This window comes from Hypomesus transpacificus, chromosome 18, assembly GCF_021917145.1.
Source record: "Hypomesus transpacificus isolate Combined female chromosome 18, fHypTra1, whole genome shotgun sequence".
Lineage (NCBI taxonomy): Eukaryota > Metazoa > Chordata > Actinopteri > Osmeriformes > Osmeridae > Hypomesus > Hypomesus transpacificus.
Genome location: NC_061077.1, coordinates 4610477 through 4628183, shown reverse-complemented (window position 1 = coordinate 4628183; position 17707 = coordinate 4610477). Strand labels below are relative to the sequence as shown.

Genomic DNA, 17707 nt, shown 5'->3' with positions numbered 1-17707 from the left:
TGTTTTGTTGTCTGGGATTCCTAGGTTGAAGAATTGCTTTTGCACTGTCATTAACATTTTAACACGTTGTGATTTACAACGTGGGGTGTTGTATATAAGATTTAAGTTCTAATGAAGACATATTTGGTCATTCCAGGAAGTGTGAAAATAGTTCATGTAGAACAAAACTATATGCTCTGTGTTGTTCTTGTTCTAATAGTACATTTAACTACCTGTTTAGGTAAAGGTGTGTTTTCTCAGTATGTCAGAATAGTACATGTTTATCCTAATTCACCATTGTATACTTGTCCCTATTTGGTCCTGTAGGAGTCAGGTGACTTTAAACCTCTCAGTATTTGTTGCAACAAGAATTTCAACTATGATCACCGATTAGCAATGGTGCAGAGGAACACACCTACAGTCATGACAGGTATGTAGATCCAACCGACAACTTCAGAGGATATCCTTGTTATGACACCCCTATGGAGGGTCAATGTAGGGAAAAAACAAAAGGGGTTAGATTACAGTTCATTACCAAATAAATGGTCTTGTTTCAGTGTGATTGTTCATGGAGGATTTACTTCATGATAATAATTTCTATATATATCAGACTACTGTTTTAGGCTTTTGTCTTTAACTTTACAAAATGCTCTGCCTTAGGCCCTGAGAAAATGATACCTAACCTGTCAGTTGAGGTGGAACTATCAACTGAACAGAGTGGTTCAACTTGACCAAGCAACAGGAAAAACACAACATACCTATGTCACAACAAAGAGAGTCGGTGGGCAGGTTTGACAAATGTGTGAATACCTTTACTCTGATGTGTCAAAAATAGAGGCAGATGTTAACTATAAGTCTATTGTAACTCCTCATGTAAGGTAGCTTTGAGACAGCTGATCAGTCAGCTGATAGCTGGTCTGGTCTTTGGTTCAACAATAACAGAAAGTTTCATATTCTGAAGCATGTTCAATTCTATTTTGTAATAATATCACAGTCCAGATATGAAATTAGACAATGCTTTCTGAATAACTAAGTCTCCTTGCATTGCTATGACCAAGCAAACAAGGAAAGGTAGGAATATGATTTATTAACAGTTCCACTTCCAGTTACCTTGATAGTATAGTTCATAGCATCTTAGCACCATGGCTGGCAGTAGTGCTGTTATAAAAAGTAAGCTGCATAAATGTGTATTCCTTCACCAAGGAATGTCCTTGGATCTCGCCCCTTTACCTTTTCCCTGTTCTCCAGTCTGTCCTACATTCCTTACTCACTGCATTAGTTAGTGTCAGCTTTGCACTCAGGAGGATAGCTGTGGAGGGAGAGAGAGCCTGCGGCACCAGTGCCTCCACAACCTCTGAAGATTTCAATAATCCTTTAAAAGGTACATGTTCATGGACTGTAGGGTCATATAACAAACCAAATATACACAGTTCTGCATCTTTCACACATTTATAAAGTGTCATCAATGTCTGCTTTTCTCTTGTAAACAAGATTAATTATATTTCCACATAGACACATTCAACAGATTAAAGGCTAATCCACTCTCTAGATCTTTTTAGTAGCTACTGCTGGTGACATTATACTGGATCCTCCCATGGCTGGTGGGGTGTGATTAAGAGTTGGGTCTCCAGGCAAACTGTATGTAATCCCCAATAATCAGAAAGGGTTTCAGTAGTCCCCATACACCAGCTTCTTTTCCTTTGATGTTGGACAATGGAGCTGAATATGGAGACATCAGTCTAGTTAGTCCTCATAATTCTCTTTCTGGTTTTATTGCTTTCAATGTTCTTTGTTTTGTATTAAATCAGAGGGGGACTTTACAGTATAATCGCAAAACACTGGTATTCAATAAACAACATTACAAACAATGTTTTCAAATTGGATTCAATTCTGAAAACACTTTTACACGTAAATACATTCATGAACATGACTTTTGGTAGTGGAAAGGCTTGGAGACACGAGGTTTACAATGTCCACGAAAACTGGAGAAATACATGAAACAATTTCTATTCTCATAAAGTTGAACACATTAAGCTACATAGGCGTCCTCTTAAAAACGACATAATTCAAACTTAATTAGTTTTCTTCCACTCATACAGCATTTTGAAAACAAGTTGTCCTTCCTTTCTGTAGGATTAGCCTATTAACTGAATGTAAATTACATGAATGTACAGTCAGCCTTCAGTGTGGTGCTTTGATGTTTGTATTTTCAAGAACATGGTGAGAGAATCTGCTTCCCCTCAAAGACACCATCCGAAAGACGTGAGTAGAACCACAATGTGGAAAATCCTTGCCTACTACTTTATGGACAATTGACTTCCACCTGCATACATTTGATCTTCAACAATACACAAAAAGACTTAATAACAATGACGGATTTATTCAAACGATATGTTCAGTATGCAAAATATGTTTCAGACTGAACTGAGGATGAGTGCTGGTCCTATGGTGACATCTCCACGTTTCATATTGTGATGAAAGCACCACTTCTCCTGTTTCCAGAGTCTGTCTCCACACAACGCCCCCTCCGACGGCTCACTCCCCGGTGAGGGTGGGGTCTGCCATAACAGCGGAGTCCTGGACACACACACAGAAGCAGTGTACATTACCTCCACTAAAATACAAAATGGTGCCTCCGATGAAATGCTTCTCTGAGCCAAAATGATGTTTACCTTCTTCACACATGCAGTCATCATAGCACTTGTTGTTGAGACCACGATTGTGAGGCCTGCATTTCTGCTGTCTCAGGTCACAGCAGTTGCCTTTAGAAAGGAAGAAGAAAACTTGTACCCTTCCAAACAATTTTTACTTCTTGAACATTAGACTTTCGAATGCATGGATGAGGAAAGAGAAACTGACCAGGAGGGCAATCTAGATGGTGCTGGCATGTCTCCATAGTCTTTATGGGGTTGGTTAGGTTCCCCATCTCTGTGATGTCACTGCCGTTCTCATCTGTGGAGAGAATGGGAACATTGACTGTGTTTATTGCTTGTGATTAGGTGTATGACTTCTTCCTCTGCTCTTACCTGTGCTGCTCCTCTTCTGTAATTGGACAGAATGTTGGCCCCTGAACACCTGTCCATCATCTTCTGGCCAGCCTACTGCCAGGAGAGGACATTTGCGGAGGTGGTCTACGACACCCATCCGGCCCTTAGGCCTGACTCCATGCCTCCCCTGGTGTGGTCTCAGCTGGGCGCCTGGAAGAGGGGTGGCACGGCCAGGGTAGGAAAGCATAGCTCCAGACTGCCCAGTGTGAGACACAAGCAGCATAGCCAGGACCCAGGCTTGGGTCACACACATCCAAAACACAGCCATCTGATTTTGGTGAAACCTTTCAGAGAAAACAGAGAGGGTTGCAGAGGGAGAGCATTAGCCAGGGTAACATTTTAGCTTTAGTTGGTGTTATACGTTCTTTATTTTCTGTTCTTATAATCTATTTCCATTTTAACCGTGAAGAAGAAAGCTACCATGAGGAGCCATCCATTTGGATTCTAGTACATGGATTAAAAATAAAAAAATGTTTAGTAGATTTCCATTTCCAGAGATGTGTGTAGTAGAGGAGGAGACAGGCATGGCAAATTTACAGAATCCAGGGAGCTTAAAAATACTGAGTTTAAATTAAACATATTCCTTTAAATAAAATAAGACTGTACCACATATTGATACAGACTGTGGCCTAATACGAAATCTAAAGACGATTGTTAACAATGACATGCTACAATAATATGCCAATATTCTGCAAACTCTGTAAGCACAGAAATGGTAGTCTCTTAAGGGGGGGGGGGGGTGATTCTTTTCATAAAGCATCTACAATATATGGGCCAAATGGGATGGTTAAATGGGGATTTGACACAACAACAATATATCAAAGCTTGAATTTACTTCCTCTGGCCTAGTGCCTATGCTCAAGTTTAATGCAGATTATTGTATCGTAATGTATCATAAGACATTAAATCCAGCATTTTGGAAAATAAATTAAGAGGTTTGGTCCTGTTGTATAGTTACTCCCTTTCAAGAAGTATGGAATGAAATGATGAAATGGTAAAAACTCACTATTCTAATCAGAGTGTAAACATCAGCATGATTAATGTATGTCCCCAGAGAACTGTTCCCTATGGGCTTTTCTTTATTTTTTGGGGTTGTGCAGTAAATTACATTTGATACATTGTACATTCAATATATAGGCCTACATACATGTAGGCAACTATTTTCAGAGACAAATGTTTTTCAAGAGTTGTAGTTTTTTAAGAGTCGAACCTTTCATGTCAGAAAGGTATAAGCACAAACAGTATATTAAAATACGGCAAAAAATCCTCTATGTGGATTTTGTTTTAAATAGTTAACACAGGCACATTTGTCAAATTAGGTCATGGAATAATTGCATCCTATATGCTCCAATTCCCTATTAAACCAGGACTGCATCCTGTCTTTATGGGCATTTAAATAATAGTATAATATATTAAAAGACGGTAAGCTAACGCATAATGCCTACTGAAAACAGTTGATATATGTTTCTTTTAGTGCAAATAATAACCTTACCGCTATAGTCTGCTGTGATGCGAATCAGCGAAGTATGGATGATGTTGAGACAAAGCGGGAAATTCAGCCTACTGTGTCCGCCCAATAGTTGAACTGATGGAAAGTCGGTGAGCGCGCGTCGCGTGTTGTTGAAGTCGAGCGCAACCACTTTCTCTGCACGGCGTTGAAGTGATTTACGGTGATCGCTGTCCAGGGTGCTAAACCACTTTGTTGTCCATCGTTGCAACAACTGTATTTTCTCTGCTTGCACTCTCACCTTCCATTCACGAAGCATACATTCACATTACGTTTATTTTTGATTATTTGATGAAGTGGTCTCAAAGTTGTGCGTCCAGATCATAAACGCCTACTAGCATTTCGAATCGTGGATTAAAAAAGAGGGCGATACGAGACTGTGGGGGGGGGGGGGCAGATCGTTTGAACAGCCTGGTGATGACTGACTTCTTATTTAACAGCAAATCGAGTGAAACAAACACTTTCAATTGAAATATACACTTAAAATGTAAATGTTTATTAGCCAGTTATATGTACGAGAGAGATGAGTAAAATGATCAGTGATGACCAGCTCCTAGTTCCTCCTCTGTCTGGTGGGAGGGGCTGCTGGGCTACAGCAGGAGCTGGAGTCTCCTTCAGCCCCACTGGCAGATCTCTTCTGCCCCCTGCTGCTAGGAGCCTTGTCTGACACCCCAATGTGCTTCCTCTCCATTGGCTTCTTCTCTGGGAGGGTCTCAGGGTCCTTGAACGCCTTGATCCTGAGGACCCACCCAGGTTTCTTCTGTTGACTCACTGTCTGAGGAGCTGGACTGTCCTGTAGACTGGAGACCGCCTTCTGAGGTGAGCAGGGACCAGGAACCCTCCTCAGGATCATCTTGAGGGCAGTAGGGTTGGAGGAGTCCACACACAGGATGGACTCCCAGATTTCAGCCCTAACCCTAGGGACAGACTTTGGCCACAGGTCAGCAGCAACAGCAACAGCAAGGCGGGCAGCTTTGATCTTGGCACCCGGATGTAGAGCTATGGGCGGGCTGTTAACCTTGGTATCCATGGAAGTCTCTGGTTCAGTTGATGTCTTGAGAAGTACAGTAGATGTAGTGCATGTACATTTTAACTAATGGATTAATTAACTCAAACCAGAATACCCACTACTCAAATTCACATCACCTTTTGCCTTTCCAATGTAGATTAATGACAAATGTTCTCGAAACTGGTAATTTCGTAAAAGATGTTAAAGTGTTAATATTGGATTTTAGTCGTCGTGTAAACTAGGAACTGTTTGTTGTTAGCGCGTTTCTATACTTATACACTATGGAACTCATAGAATTACGATGCGTTAAGTCCATTGTTATGGGTGCACGATTCAAATACATATTATTACATTTCGCGCCTATATATTTGGATGCAACGTGTCAGGGAAATTCGATAATATCCTCGTTATAATTTCAACCCTCCAACAAAAAATAACGTGAGTTTTTCTGCTATCCGTTGTTGTTATTTTTGTTTTAGCCCAATATATACTAAATGTAGGCCTATCTGCTTCTGGTTTGAGTTAATTAGTCCATAAGTTAAAATGTACATGCCCTACATCTACTGGACTTCTCAAGACATCAACTGAACCAGAGACTTCCATGGATACCAAGGTTAACAGCCCGCCCTTAGCTCTACATCCGGGTGCCAAGATCAAAGCTGCCCGCCTTGCTGTTGCTGCTGACCTGTGGCCAAAGTCTGTCCCTAGGGCTAGGGCTGAAATCTGGGAGTCCATCCTGTGTGTGGACTCCTCCAACCCTACTGCCCTCAAGATGATCCTGAGGAGGTTCCTGGTCCCTGCTCACCTCAGAAGGCGGTCTCCAGTCTACAGGACAGTCCTGCTCCTCAGACAGTGAGTCAACAGAAGAAACCTGGGTGGGTCCTCAGGATCAAGGTGTTCAAGGACCCTGAGACCCTCCCAGAGAAGAAGCCAATGGAGAGGAAGCACATTGGGGTGTCAGACAAGGCTCCTAGCAGCAGGGGGCAGAAGAGATCTGCCAGTGGGGCTGAAGGAGACTCCAGCTCCTGCTGTAGCCCAGCAGGCCCTCCCACCAGACAGAGGAGGAACTAGGAGCTGGTCACTGATGATTTTTAAATATATACATTTATTTCTGGCCAGTATTATGTAGAAAATAAAGTATTGTACAACAACAAATATGTACAACAATGGTTGTAAATTTATATTAACTATTTATGCTGGAAATGCACCATGCAAACTTGTAGGCTACTATGAGAACTTAGGTTAAGTTCAAATACACCAATATGTTTATGTTTCAACCAGTAAAGGTGGCCGGTGACATTCTGAGATACCGCTAAGACAAAAAATCAATTACTACATTCGTAATACAAGGTGCAGCCTATGGCAAAAGACAGTGTTCAATTGGTTATTTATATGGTTATTTATAAAGTCAACAACCACAAACCAAATTCATTTTTATCAAGCATTTATTTTCAACTTTTATAACAAAAATGCTGTACTGCTCACTTACATCATCTGATACACTACTATATTTACTTCAACATATGCATTGGCATAAAAACATAGGTTTCCTTTGCATAAAGGAATATGGCTTTCATTTTCAACACTATCCTCAGAGTGGTCGTAAAGTGACCCTCTCTACAAGGAATACTAAAGCAATTACATGCTTTTGTTAAGGCATAAAATGCACACTTTGTGGTCCATTAATGGACCAACTCAAATCACAGTTTGGACGGTAACAAAATAGATTAAAATCCCTGTCTTTACAAAAGACTATTACAAGAAAACTAGCTGGATAAAATGATCTCCATTCTTCTCTCAAAGATTTCTTATTCCACATTTTCACCCGAGTCCACATCTTCAGTGCTCCTGAGCTTGTACAGACAAATATCAGTTTGGCTTAAGTGCAACCTTCCAACTTCTAACTAGAAGGCTTCTCTACCCAGTCTCTTTTGGTCTCTTAGATTCCAGGCCTACTGCATCCAGAGTGGTGCCACGTCCTCAGCAGGAGAAGGGAACAGGCGCAGGGTTTCCCTGGAGTGCTTGGAGTAGCCATTGTGAAAGAGCACAACCCTCTTGACTGAGAAGAAGGAGACAGTCTTGTCCCACACATCAGCGCTGGAGACCCCGTTGTGGAGCTGGCTCTCAATCACTGTACGGAGTCTGTCCACACCATCAGTACACTTCCTCTCCAGGCTCATGAGCTTACACAAGCTGAGGAAAAAGGAGGAAAACATAAGTTCATCTGCCCCTCAACATCTCTGCAACAAGGAGGTTTACATACAAAGATTGACTACACCATCTACCATCCATCTCATCTGCTGTCTTACCTTGTCTGCTGATCCCTCATTATGAACGTGATGTGGCCTTCAACTACTTCACCAACTTGGAAAATGTAGAATGTTCAAGTTTACTGAAAGTAGTACTTCTGCTTCATTTTTGATGTCCCCCCAGTATTTATAGCAGTTGACTCAGTGATTTAATTTGATGCCGGTTCTCACAGTATCTGGCCAATCGCAGGGCTCTATTGTGACAATAGAATGTGCATGAATTGGCTGAATTGATGAAATACAATGGCCTAAATCCAAACAAACAGGTGGGAGGGGTTCTTTCAGTGTGCCCCGTCACTCAAGTGATGTGCCATGGCTGAAGACCCATTCTTGGCATTGTGGGACTACCAGTGATATGTGGTGGGAACGTGGAACATAACATCTGTCTGAGGATGTTTTACTTGGTCCAAAAATTCCTCTAGCATTCAGCAGTGGTGGATGAAGATGTTAAGCATCTTTGACAGATTGATTGGGCAAAACTATTTGTAGAAAATATCCTAAACATATCAAGTTCAGCAATATCATAAGCGTATATAAGTAAATAACAATTATGATAGAGGTAGCCGCAACAGTTTTTTTTAATCAAGTACAGAATAATTGTTTGGGTGATATTATAATAAAAGATTACATATCTTGGCACACATCTTTCTCTTTATACACATAAAACTCACATTTAGATCAGAACACCATAAACATGCAAATCTTCAACTTTACTTTTGCTATTGACTAGCTGATTGTATTTCAGACAACCCTTTTCTCACTGGGAAGAATCTCCAAGGGTTCATGGGTAATAATGGAGCACCATCTGTCCAGTTGGTGAGCCTGGGAGCCCTGGTGACTGGACTGTGTTCCTATGGAGGGGAAGGGAGGGGGAGAGGGGATAGAGAGACAGGGAGTGCAGGGGGGGGTTGGCTGTGGTCACTCGATCTTTGTGCGACGGGGCACACTTCCTTTGTGTGTGTGGCCTCTGTGTCATTAACACTGAAGTGTGGGAAGCCCAGGAGTACGACGGCTCCCACGTTCCACTGAGGCAGGAAGGGATCGTGTGACTGGGACACAGCCAGCGGCATGCAGGGTGGCCAGCTGTGTGTGTGCGCGTGTGTGTGTGTGTGTGTGTGTGTGTGTGTGGGTGGGGTGGAGTGTGCTGAGACTGCACGCTGTCGGAAGTCTGAGCGTGTGCTGAGAGAGTGAGTGTGCTGCATAGGCACCTGTTCTAAGCTTTTCTAAAGTCAACACAGGTTAGAGCTGGTGTGTGGGGACATGGTTCAATAACTGCTATGTTATATAACTGCTATCCTCTTTAATACACATGCAAAAAATGGGGACAACTATGCAACAAATGTAAGGAGTCATTTCAATTTTTACAAATCCTGTCAGCCCATAGGCGTAATTTTAGGGTGGGACGGTAGGGACATGTCCCCACCAATGTTAGGAAACATGTAATTGTCCCCACCAAAAATTATTTTAACATTTTCTGCTCCACAATTGGTTAACTCAAGGTCAGCGTTACTCTTGATTGGCAGGAGAGCGCTGATCACAATGTGTAGCCCACCAGCCTGTCAACTAACAGTGGTCAGGTGAGCGTTGAAGCGAGACTGTGAGAAGAGATTTAATGATTGACTTTATGGCAGACTACTCCTGTAAGGTAGAGGTTAACATTGAGGGAATAATAAATGACGAATACACTCCTGTAGGCTATATCATTGTTGAAAATGTAGCTCTATAGTGTTTCTAAAGTTTACAAGCCTTTGCTAGCTCTGGAAAACAACTACGGAATTGTCTGCTTGCTAGCTTACGGACATTCATTTGTCTTGAATGGACCATAGTTGCGGTCGAAGCTATGCTAGCTAGTACCTGCAAACTTGTAAAATGATTTGTTAAGGATTTGGTAAAACAGTGTCCCCACCAATGTTCAGCCCATACATAACAACCCAAATTATTCCAAGTTAAACACCAATCCAGCTTTAAAAGTAAGTCCAAAACAAATAAACAGCCCAAAGTTCTACTGTAGAATGCACTCATGCTGGCTAGCCAGTTAGCACAGTGAGAGCCCTCATCTGTTTTAATCATGGCCGCTCACTCCCACCCACGTGTGCCCTGAACTGAAGCACTTTGTGCTCAATCACATTCTGTGATCCTGACATCAGACAGGGACGCTCCACCCTCTGGGGTCAACACTTTCCCAGATTCACAGAAGCTCTGGGTCAATCTCCCAGGCCCAATCAGCCCCCACTCCCCTAACTCCCTCTCCCTGCCTATCCCTCCACCTGCTCCCTGGAGGCACACTCATTGTCCCCCTTGGAAATAAACACTTCATTGAGCATGTGGCAGCCCTGCTTCTCTCATAGCCCTTCCCAGCTCTCCCATTGGCTGGTGACTGTGAGAAACTCCAACAAGCCCAAGACCCACACATTCATATGGAGATTTGTGGGTATAAATAGAGGGAAGAGGTAGAGAGAGGCTAGCACACTTCTAACTGGCTCTTCACTCACTGAGACCTCAGGCTAACACTGACCACAGCAGCCATGGCACCAACTGTTTTTGGACAAATTAAATACTCTAAGGAGAACCTCACTTCCACCCACAAGGTATATACTGACTAAACGACATTTGATGCACTGCAATGTAATTTAGATGATGTTCAGACTTCTATGAATCTGATCAAATGAACTAACCGTACCTTTTTTTCTCTCCAGCTAAGAAAGCCAATGGTGGAGAAACTGCGCAGGGATCGCATCAACACCAGCATCGAGCAGCTCAAGTCTCTGCTGGGTCCAGAGTTCCTCAGACAGCAACCAGACTCCAAACAGGAGAAAGCTGACATTTTGGAGATGGCTGTCTATTTCCTGAAGCACTGGCGGCAGCAGCAGTATCCACCAGCAGAGAGCGATTCCCTGGTGGCGGCTAGCCAGGGCTACTCCCACTGTGTGAAGGAGGCACTGAGCTTCCTGTCCCAGAGCGAGGCGAGGACCCAATCCCACAGAAGACTGCTGAGCCACTTCCAGAGCGTGCAGTCATCCAGCGCACCCAGCCAGGCCCTGAGTCATCTCTCTCCGCCCGGCTCCCCATTACACCAGGCCACCACCAAGGGGGTGAACCCCACCAACAGCACCCTCTGGAGGCCTTGGTAGAGAAAAGACATTATCATGTCAAGTCCAAAAGAATTACACAGGCCAGTCTATGACAGGTCTGGACAGTGATTACCAGAGTGACGGAGGACATTTCTTTTGCATTGACAAGAGATTCTACGTCGTATAGTTTCATTAAGATGAAGATGGCATGGTGTGCCAGTATTCCTTTGAAAGGACTTATATCATTCAGATGAATGATACATAAGCTGTATGACAAATTTACACTACTCTTTTCACAAGAGTGTATTATGTTTAATGACAAAGAGAAGGCTCTGAAATAAGTTCTGATAATACTTATGTAATATAATGGCCCATATTGGGTTGCATCTATATCTGAATGTCTGTGACATTTCTGCTGTGTTTTATTTATTCAAACTTTGTTTTATAATTGATATTCCACTTGTCACTGAATGATGCAATGTATCAGTTTAGTGTTGTTTATCGATATTATACCCTAAATGGATCCAATGGATCTACTTTTACCTGTAAATCATTTTATAATTATATGTGACTATTCTGTCAACCTTTGTTACTGATGGAATAGTTATGGATGACATTAAGCCTGAATGTTACTGTCAAATGTTAAAAGGTTACATGTAGTAACTTAAAACAAATACCTTTTATAGAGGGCTTTTACTCATATTCAACAAATGCTGTTGGTTAAAGAAAATGGTGCATCTTAATTTATGTAAATGAAGACTTCAAATCAAATTCAACATTTGAAAAAGGAAATAAATGAAAAACTTCAAGGAAGTTATATAATTGAAAACTTGTTTCTTCTGTCTGTCAGGATCACACTTTTACATATTGCACCCACAGTCAATATTTCTAAACGCCTTTTACCACATGGCGCTCATTGATCTTAATACCCATCACAGGCTCCTATCACATTCTAATCAATACTACATATATTGACACTCAAACTTTACACCATGTCACCGGGACAGAAGATATTCATATAGGGGGAAACGGTCAGGCTAAAATAATGCCACAAATAATAGAGTTATGACCAAGTTACTAATCCCCACAAGCTATGTGTGGCTAACCACTGTGCAACAATTTCAAACATTTTTGTCAGAGTATGATTTTTTGAAGCTCAAAAACGATTGCAGAACTTTTGGCATTCAACTTGATTAAACACTATCAATAAAATTAACAGATATTTCTAAATATGTCAATATCATTATTGGCACCGACTTCCTGTCCTCCTGCATGTCCAGAGCCACACAGATATTTCCCTGGCTTCTCTATTGTACCCAAAGTGTAGCAGAAGTCTTTCAAAAGTTTATTTTCCCCATACAAGAAGACAGAAGTTGATGCGAAAGCGCAGAGGCATGCAGGAGAGTTTCTCAGGCTCTGGTCCTCCAGATGGTCTGGCGGCGTCCACAGCCCCTCCCTCACTCCCTCACTCCCTCCAATGAGGGATCAAACACCGTGGCTAATGTGATGTGTAACAAGACACACTTCTATTGTCCTCATTCCGAGGCCTCTGAATGGACAGAGAGTGTGGGAAACAGGAGACACCCCACTCACAGAGAGAGAAGCTTATGGGAAGCTGCTCCACTCTGCCACAAGTCCAGGCAAGGTTTATGGCAGGAATTCAGACTCCCACTGTCTGTGTGTGGGTGGGTGTCTCTTCACACACACTTACATTTACATTTAGTCATTTAGCAGACGCTCTTATCCAGAGCGACTTACAGTAAGTACAGGGACATTCCCCCGAGGCAAGTAGGGTGAAGTGCCTTGCCCAAGGACACAACGTCATTTGGCACAGCGGGGAATCGATCCGGCAACCTTCTGATTACTAACCCGACTCCCTCACCGCTCAGCCATCTGACTCCATCTGACACACTTAAAGACAATAGGTCCTGGACTTTCCCGCAACCCCAGCATCATGCACCGCACCGCAAAAAAAAAGCACATAAATTAAAGTGTATAGCTAAAGCACAAATCAGATGATGTGGTCGGTGAACTACCAGACACTAATCATAACTTTTACCATTTTGCTATAACGATAACAAGCAATGGGCAAACTATCCTTAGATCCTGGTTGATCCGTTTTTTGTTGTACTGTGTCATCATCCTCAATCACATGACTCAAAACCTTACAGGATATTCAATGCATTTAAAGAAAATTTCTGGGTGAAAACACAAGAATTTCTGGGTGAAAACACAAGACATTCTGTGTATCTCTTTGCTAATGTGTAAGGCCCATTAACTTGATTTTTACCAGATGGTCTGTGACATAGGGTTTCTGTTCGTACTGCAACAAAGCATCAATTAACATTCCCAATGGGCCAGTGACGGAGCGGCCTGGCTTTTGTAGCTCGCTTACCCTGGTGAGGCAGACTGGTGGGAAAAGAGAGACAGAGAGCTACTCATAGTACCCACCTGACACACACACACACATCTGGGATCTGCACTGCCAAAGTCTTGTTATGGCACTGTCCCAGTTTGCCATGTCTGAGAACATTTTATGTTATAGATACGCAGACTTCTTCATTGTGTTTGTGGTATTTGAATGGATATTTGACAAATATTATGATTAGGCCTTCTATATAATATTACAGAAAATACTTTTGAATGCCTTGACCGAATTGTAAAAACACAACGAATGAATGAAACGTAAGGATATGAAAGCTTTTGACAGAAGGCTAATGATACACTTCTGCTGGTGCCATAAATATTCGTGAGGTTGAGAACTTTCCCACACTTGGCGGCCAATAAGAAGGCCGGGGGCTGCATCTACAAGATAATAGTTAAATGACTCGCCTGTCAATCAAAGTGGAAATGGAGACCGCTTGTCTGGCTGAAGTGTGCGCGGGGTGTGAGGGACGCACGACATGACACGGGTGGAATCTCCTCCCTCCAAGCGCAGCTCGAAAGTCTCGCTACACACGCTCACATCAACATGCAACATGTGCCGACCGGAAAGTTTCACACCTAAACAGTACCCAGGGATATGCAACGTAACAAACGAAAGCAAATTACAGTATACAATCGAACAAATTGTCGAACAGACCATTGTTAACACCCACTTAGTTGATCGTGCATGAAGCGTGCTCTGAATGTCATTCCGTTAAATTGATGTATTGTGAACGTGATGTTGGGCCTACTTCATGCACCGGCTCTATTCTTGAATTTCCTTCGGGATTCAGGTGAATTTAATGGATAATAAAATTGGCCTGTGTATACAAGCATTTGACACATTTGGTGACTTTGATCCTCACTTCCAGTCCACACGCCAACCTTGGTAGTTAGCATACCCGTTCGATGCACGAGTGTCGAGTAGAATAGGACAGCCCTAAAGACGCTGAAACAGATGTGATAAAGTAACTATCTTGAGAATAACGTTTAAACCAGGAAGCCAACAGTAACCTATAGCACACCAGAGGGACACGGGAAATTCCTATAAAAAACATACCGGAGCCATTGTTAAATATCCATTCTACATTCAGGCGTGTGTCAAAGGTTCAGTGATGATTGATTTCAGCTGTACCTCATAGAAATGGATCTACCTGGAAAGCAGAGGCTGTGCTGAATATGTAAACATGAAAGTGCCCAAAGTGTGAACTACACAGCTTAATTGGTACCACTAGCTGTACCATTTGGCAGACAGGCTTTGCTTTGATTTATTTGTCGTCGTCGTCGTCGTCATCTGCCGCTTGTCCGGGGACCTAAGCAGGGAGGCCCAGACTTCCCTCCCCCCGGCCACTTCCGCCAGCTCTTCCTGGGGGACCCCAAGGCGTTCCCAGGCCAGCTGAGAGACATAGTCCCTCCAGCGTGTCCTGGGTCTTCCCCGGGGCCTCTTCCCAGTGGGACGTGCCCGGAACACCTCACCAGGGAGGCGTCCAGGAGGCATCCTAATCAGATGCCCGAGCCACCTCAGCTGGCTCCTCTCGACGCGGAGGAGCAGCGGTTCTACTCTGAGCCCCTCCCGGATGACCGAGCTTCTCACCCTATCTCTAAGGGAGAGCCCGGACACCCTACGGAGAAAGCTCATTTCGGCCGCTTGTATTCGCGATCTCGTTCTTTCGGTCACTACCCATAGTTCGTGACCATAGGTGAGGGTAGGAACGTAGATCGACTGGTAAATAGAGAGCCTCGCCTTTCGACTCAGCTCCTTCTTCACCACGACGGACCGATGCAGAGCCCGCATCACTGCGGACGCCGCACCGATCCGCCTGTCGACCTCGCGCTCCATTCTTCCCTCACTCGTGAACAAGACCCCGAGATACTTGAACTCCTCCGCTTGGTTCAGGATCTCCTCCCCGACCCGGAGATGGCACTCCACCCTTTTCCGGTCGATTACCATGGCCTCAGATTTGGAGGTGCTGATTCGCATCCCAGCCGCTTCACATTCGGTTGCGAACCGCTCCAGTGAGAGCTGAAGGTCACGGCCCGATGAAGCCAACAGGACCACATCATCCGCAAAAAGCAGCGACCCGATCCTGAGGTCACCAAACCGGACCCCCTCAACACCCTGGCTGCGCCTAGAAATTCTGTCCATATAGGTAATGAACAGAATCGGTGACATAGGGCAGCCCTGGCGGAGTCCAACCCTCACCGGAAACAAGTTCGACTTACTACCGGCAATGCGGACCAAACTCTGGCACCGGTCGTACAGGGACCGGACAGCCCCGATCAGGAAATCCGGTACCCCGTACTCTCGGAGCACCCCCCACATGAGCCCCCGAGGGACACGGTCGAACGCCTTTTCCAAATCCACAAAACATGTGTAGACTGGTTGGGCGAACTCCCATGTACCCTCCAGGACTCCGCGGAGGGTATAAAGCTGGTCCACTGTTCCACGGCCAGGACGAAAACCACATTGCTCCTCCTGAATCCGAGGTTCGACAATCCGACGGACCCTCCTCTCCAGGACCCCTGAATAGACTTTCCCAGGGAGGCTGAGGAGTGTGATCCCCCTAAAGTTGGAGCACACCCTCCGGTCCCCCTTTTTAAAGAGGGGAACCACCACCCCGGTCTGCCAGTCCAGAGGCACTGTCCCCGATGTCCACGCGATGTTGCAGAGTCGTGTCAACCAAGACAGCCCTACAACATCCAGAGCCTTAAGGAACTCCGGGCGGACCTCATCCACCCCAGGGGCCCTGCCACCGCGGAGCTTTTCAACCACCTCGGCGACCTCAGCCCCAGAGATAGAAGGGCCCCCCCCGATGTCCCCAGACTCTGCCTCCACGTCGGAAAGCGTGTTGGTGGAATTAAGGAGGTCTTCGAAGTATTCCTTCCACCGATCCAGGACGTCCCCCGTCGAGGTCAGCAGCGCACCATCCCCACCGTATACAGTGTTGACAGAGCACTGCTTCCCCCTCCTGAGCCGCCGGATGGTGGTCCAGAACCTTTTTGAAGCCGTTCGGAAGTCATTCTCCATGGCCTCGCCGAACTCCTCCCATGCCCGGGTTTTTGCCTCCGCGACCGCCAAAGCCGCGTTCCGCTTGGCCTGCCGGTACACATCAGCTGCCTCTGGAGTCCTACCAGCCAATAAAGTCCGATAGGCCTCCTTCTTCAGCTTGACGGCATCCCTCACCTCCGGAGTCCACCACCGGGTCCGAGGGTTACCGCCGCGACATGCACCGACCGCCCTGCGGCCGCAGCTCCGGTCAGCCGCTTCAACAATGGAGGCCCGGAACATGGCCCATTCGGACTCAATGTCCCCGGCCCCCCCCGAGACATGATCGAAGCTCTCCCGGAGGTGGGAGTTGAAGCTCCTTCTGACAGAGGGTTCCGCCAGACGTTCCCAGCAGACCCTCACATTACGTTTGGGCCTGCCAGGCCTGACCGGCGTCCTCCCCCACCATCGAAGCCAACTCACCACCAGGTGGTGATCAGTTGACAGCTCCGCCCCTCTCCTCACCCGAGTGTCCAAGACATGCGGCCCCAAGTCCGATGACACGACTACAAAGTCGATCATCGAACTGAGACCTCGGGTGTCCTGGTGCCAGGTGCACATATGGACACCCTTATGCTTGAACATGGTGTTCGTTATGGACAAACCGTGTCTAGCACAGAAGTCCAACAACAAAACACCACTCGGGTTCAGATCGGGGGGGCCGTTCCTCCCAATCACGCCCCTCCAGGTCTCACTGTCATTGCCCACATGAGCATTGAAGTCCCCCAGGAGGACGAGGGAATCCCCAGGAGGAGCGCTTTCCAGCACCCCCCCCAGAGACTCCAAAAAGGGTGGGTACTCTGAGCTGCCGTTCGGTGCATAAGCACAAACGACAGTGAGGACCCGTCCCCCCACCCGAAGGCGGAGGGAGGCTACCCTCTCGTCCACCGGGGTGAACCCCAATGTACAGGCGCCGAACCGAGGGGAAACCAGTATTCCCACCCCAGCTCGACGCCTCTCACCAAGGGCAACTCCAGAGTGGAAGAGAGTCCAGCCCCTCTCAAGGAGACTGGTTCCGGAGCCCACGCTGTGCGTCGAGGCGAGGCCGACTATATCTAGCCGGAAACTCTCTACCTCGCGCACCAGCTCAGGCTCCTTTCCCGCCAGCGAGGTGACGTTCCACGTCCCTAAAGCTAACTTTTGCAGCCGAGGATCGGACCGCCAAGGCCCCCGCCTTCGGCCGCCGCCCGTCTCACACTGCACCCGACCCCCATGACCCCTCCTGCGGATGGTGAGCCCACTGGAAGAGGGTCCCACGTTGTCTCTTTAAGACAACGTGGGACCCTGATTTATTTGTTTATGGCTTAATATGACT

The 17707-nt window shown here is 45.5% G+C and overlaps 1 protein-coding gene across 1 annotated transcript; it reads left to right on the top strand.

Moving 5' to 3' along the window:
* The first annotated feature begins 9726 nt into the window (after nucleotides 1–9726).
* On the top strand, nucleotides 9727–11663 carry LOC124480758 (transcription factor HES-5-like). Its single transcript, XM_047040342.1, has 2 exons — nucleotides 9727–10439; nucleotides 10548–11663. The coding sequence occupies exons 1-2, from the start codon at nucleotides 10377–10379 to the stop codon at nucleotides 10980–10982; spliced, it is 498 nt and encodes a 165-aa protein (XP_046896298.1). The 5' UTR covers nucleotides 9727–10376; the 3' UTR covers nucleotides 10983–11663.
* Nucleotides 11664–17707: the final 6044 nt, after the last annotated feature.